Here is a 4,079-nt window from a genome sequence, read left to right on the forward strand (position 1 = left end):
CTTTCATGCCTCCCCCCAGCACCGTCCATCGGGTATGCGCGGCGATTGCCGCCGAGGGGCAACTGTGCATCGAAGCAGGGTCCAAAGGGTGGGAGAAATATGGAGATAGCAGCGATAGACGAATTGGATAGTTGAGTTGATTGTGGCCTCGGGCTAGGCCCCGCCACTGTCCACAAACTCTATGATGGCCGTTGTCGACGCCATAAAAACCTTGTACATACACCTTATGCTTCTTCTAATACATCGACGCACAAAGTTTTCGTGTGTTCTCAGTTTTTATCGTGAAAAAACACATATCATGTTTGAGGCAATTTGGTTCAGGGTCTTCTAGCTATTTCGATTTCGTTCAACGGTGATAGTGATGTCGTGTGATATTTTTCCTTTTTAGAAGAAAGACCCATTGTCATTTTATTATAACCAACTAAACATGAAGGAATGCACTACAAGACCCATATAAGAAAAGAAAAAAAGACCCATTGTCATTTTATTATAACCAACTAAACATGAAGGAATACACTGCAAGATCCATATAAGAAAAGAAAATAAATACTTTGACTTCTTCGTCACCTGCAATGGACACCGCAACCTCAGCGAGAGCGTCGAAGAAGTCGTCATCATAATAGAGTGGTTACAAAGACCATGGCAAAATCTTCCGCGGCAACACAAAGCCTAGGCTATAGGAACCAATGTTGTAAGTATTGCGTATGCCCCATTTTTCAAAAGGGTGTGGCTAGATCTCAGTCGGCTGAGACTTAACAAAGTCTCAGTCAAGTTTTATCATTTCTTTGCTTGTGGATTGCTCATAGTCTAGCTAGGAAGGCTGATCACAATCACACTGTTTGGGTTGATGAACCTTCTAGTGTTATCATTTCTTTGCTTGTGGATGATGTAACAACTATTTGAAAGCAATAAAATGAGCCATGATGGCATTCCCTAAAAAAAGGTCTCACTCAAGTTCCAAAACATACAAAAAAGAAGAATTATAAAACATAAAAGGAAATTTTACACGGATCTTCGTGTAAGATCTTACGGACTCAGTCCACTGAGATTTAGCAATTCCATTTTCAAAATATAAGGCATAGTTTGACTATCTAAAACCATGATTTGACCGCCAAATAGTCCAATAATATATGCCCATGTTACACAAAAATGAACACCACTAGATTGATATTCAAAAGCACTTATATGTGATTATGTTTCTGTAATCATTGACCGAATATTATACCAAAGATTTACTTGAAAGCATAAATTTGCTACACCTTATATTTTCGAAACATAGAGCTTTGTGTATTCAGTCATAGCTATGACCACTAAATGTTAGCGAAGCAAGCAGATAGTAGTGCATGCTATTTTTGCTTGCATGAGTCTCTAGGGTCGATGGTACTCATGACAAACTATACTTAGAGCTGAGAAAATATAGCAAACCCTACTTAATTAGAAAATGCTTCCTAACCACCAAATGAGACTCTTCCCCATTTCCACTCTCTCTCTCTCTCTCTCTCTCCCGGCACCATCTGGTTCTGTTCGTGTGTCTTTGGTTTGTCTATCTATCAAACGAACCAAGACACACACATGCACGTGCCTTAGCGCGCCAAGAAATTCCTCAACCAACCAACCTTGAATTTCTCGTGAAGATCGACGTACGGCAATGGAGTCCGACACATGCGACCTCAGCGAAGGCATGTCGACGGAGCGCGCGTACGAGGCGGAGCCGGTGCCGTCGCTGTCGGAGACCATCACGGCGCGGTCGCTGGCGGTGAGCTTCGTCCTGGCCGTGACCCTCACGGTGGTGGCCATGAAGATCAGCCTCAACTCAGGGTTCCTCCCGTCGCTCAGCATCCCGGCGTGCCTCCTGGGCTTCTACCTCTCGCGCGCGCTCATCCGGCTGCTGGAGTTCATGGAGGTGTCCCACCTCCCCTTCACCCGGCAGGAGAACACCGTGATCCAGACCTGCGTCGCCGCCTGCACCACCATCGCCTTCAGCGGCGGCTTCGGCACGTTCCTCCTGGCCATGGGCCGGAAGTCGGCCGGCGACGACCACGCAAGGCACGACGTGAACGTGGAGGAGCCGAGCATCCCCCGCATGATCGCCTTCCTCTACCTCGTCAGCTTCGCCGGCATCTTCATCATCATGCCGTTCCGGAAGGTGATGATCATCCGGCACCAGCTGACGTTCCCCAGCGGCACGGCCACGGCGCACCTCATCAACAGCTTCAACACGCCGCAGGGCGCCACCCATGCCAAGCTGCAGGTGTCCATGCTGTTCAGGTCGCTCGCAGGCTCCCTGGCCTGGTCCGTCTTCCAGTGGTTCTTCTCCGCCGGGAAGGACTGCGGCTTCAAGACCTTCCCCACCTTCGGCATGGAGGCGTACAGGCAGGGCTTCTTCTTCGACTTCGACATGACCAACGTCGGCATCGGCATGATCTGCCCCTACGCGATCACCCTCTCCATGCTCGTCGGGTCCGCCGTGTCCTGGGGGTTCCTCTGGCCCTACCTCGAGACCAAGGAGGGGGACTGGTACCCCGCCGACCTCCGCAGCGGCAGCCTCAGCGGCATCAAGGGCTACAGGGTGTTCATCGGCGTCTCCATGATCCTCGCCGACGGCCTCTTCAACTTCCTCTCCATCATGTTCCGGACGTCGCGCACCATGACCAAGCGGCGCAAGCAGCCCATGTCATCCGCCGGCGGCAACGTGAAGCAGCCGTTCCAGCACCTGATCGCCGAAGGCCCGGACATGGAGCAGCAGAAGACGGCCAAGAGCTTCGACGAACGCCGCAGGGCGCAGGTGTTCCTCAGGGACAGCATACCCAACATGGTCACCATCGGCGTCTACATCCTCCTCGCCGCCCTCTCCACCGCCGCCGTCCCGATACTATACCGGCAGCTGCACTACTACCACGTCGCGATCGTCTACCTCATGGCGCCCCTCTTCACCTTCTGCAACGTGTACGGCTACGGCGTCACCGACATGAACCTGTCCAGCACCTACGCCAAGATCACCATGCTGGTCTTCGGTTCCTGGGTCGGGCTCAGGGACGGCGGTGTGGTTGCCGGCCTCGTCGCCTGCGGGATCATGATGTGCACGCTCTCCAACGGCGGCGACGTCATGCAGGACCTCAAGACGGGGTACCTCACCCTCACCTCGCCGCGCGCGGTGCTCATCAGCGAGCTCATCGGCACGGCATTCGGCTGCCTCATCAACCCCACCGTCTTCTGGGTGTTCTACAAGGTGTACAAGACGGGCGAGGCCGCCGGCGGCGACATCCCCGACGTGCCCTACGCCAGGGTGTACCGCGGCATGGCCATGCTGAGCGTCGGCCAGGACGGGCTGCCCAGGCACAGCATGCTCCTCGCCAAGATCTTCTTCATGCTCGCGCTGGCCCTGTGCATGCTCCGGGAGCTGGCTAGCCGCTGGGAGTGGCGCGTGCAGGCGTACCTCCCGAGCACCGTGGCCATGGCCGTGGCCTTCTTCGTGCCGCCGGACATGGCCATCGGCATGTGCGTCGGGAGCCTGGTGCTGTGGCTGTGGGAGCGCACGGACCCTGTCGAGGAGCGGATACTGTCGTCGCCGGTGGCGTCCGGGCTCATCTGCGGGGACGGGCTCGGCTCGCTCGTGTCGTCGCTGCTCACGCTCACCAAGGCCACGGCGCCCATCTGCATCAAGTTCTTGTCCCGAGGCGACAACGAGAAGTTGGATGCCTTCTTGGCAAAGATGCCCGCCACATAGCTTCTTGGTGTGCTTCGTGTAGGTTAACCAAATTATAATTGACCGTGTACAAACTATTCAGGGAGGCATATATATAGATCTTAGATGTGTATGTTCAACTCGACTGCAAGCAACAAGTCCATACTGAATACAGTACAGTATTTTTAAATCTCAGTGAGACTTGGTTATGTCTCTCTCGATACTACATTCATGAAATCTTACGCGGGTATTCATGATTTTTTTCCTTTTTAAAGTTTTCTTTCTTTCTTATGTGTTATATCACTGGACTGATACCTACCCACACCCTATTTCTAAGTATGTATGAGTAAAGCAGAGTAGGCATACAAAGATTTTGATTTTGGGTATTGTTCTT

General features: G+C 52.5%; 1 protein-coding gene across 1 annotated transcript; it reads left to right on the forward strand.

Annotated features, from left to right (window-relative positions):
• Window positions 1–1,520: 1,520 nt before the first annotated feature.
• On the forward strand, window positions 1,521–3,878 carry LOC123133377 (probable metal-nicotianamine transporter YSL7). Its single transcript, XM_044552871.1, has one exon. The coding sequence runs from the start codon at window positions 1,649–1,651 to the stop codon at window positions 3,725–3,727; it is 2,079 nt and encodes a 692-aa protein (XP_044408806.1). The 5' UTR covers window positions 1,521–1,648; the 3' UTR covers window positions 3,728–3,878.
• Window positions 3,879–4,079: the final 201 nt, after the last annotated feature.

This window comes from Triticum aestivum, chromosome 6B, assembly GCF_018294505.1.
Source record: "Triticum aestivum cultivar Chinese Spring chromosome 6B, IWGSC CS RefSeq v2.1, whole genome shotgun sequence".
In the NCBI taxonomy this organism is placed as follows: Eukaryota; Viridiplantae; Streptophyta; class Magnoliopsida; order Poales; family Poaceae; genus Triticum; species Triticum aestivum.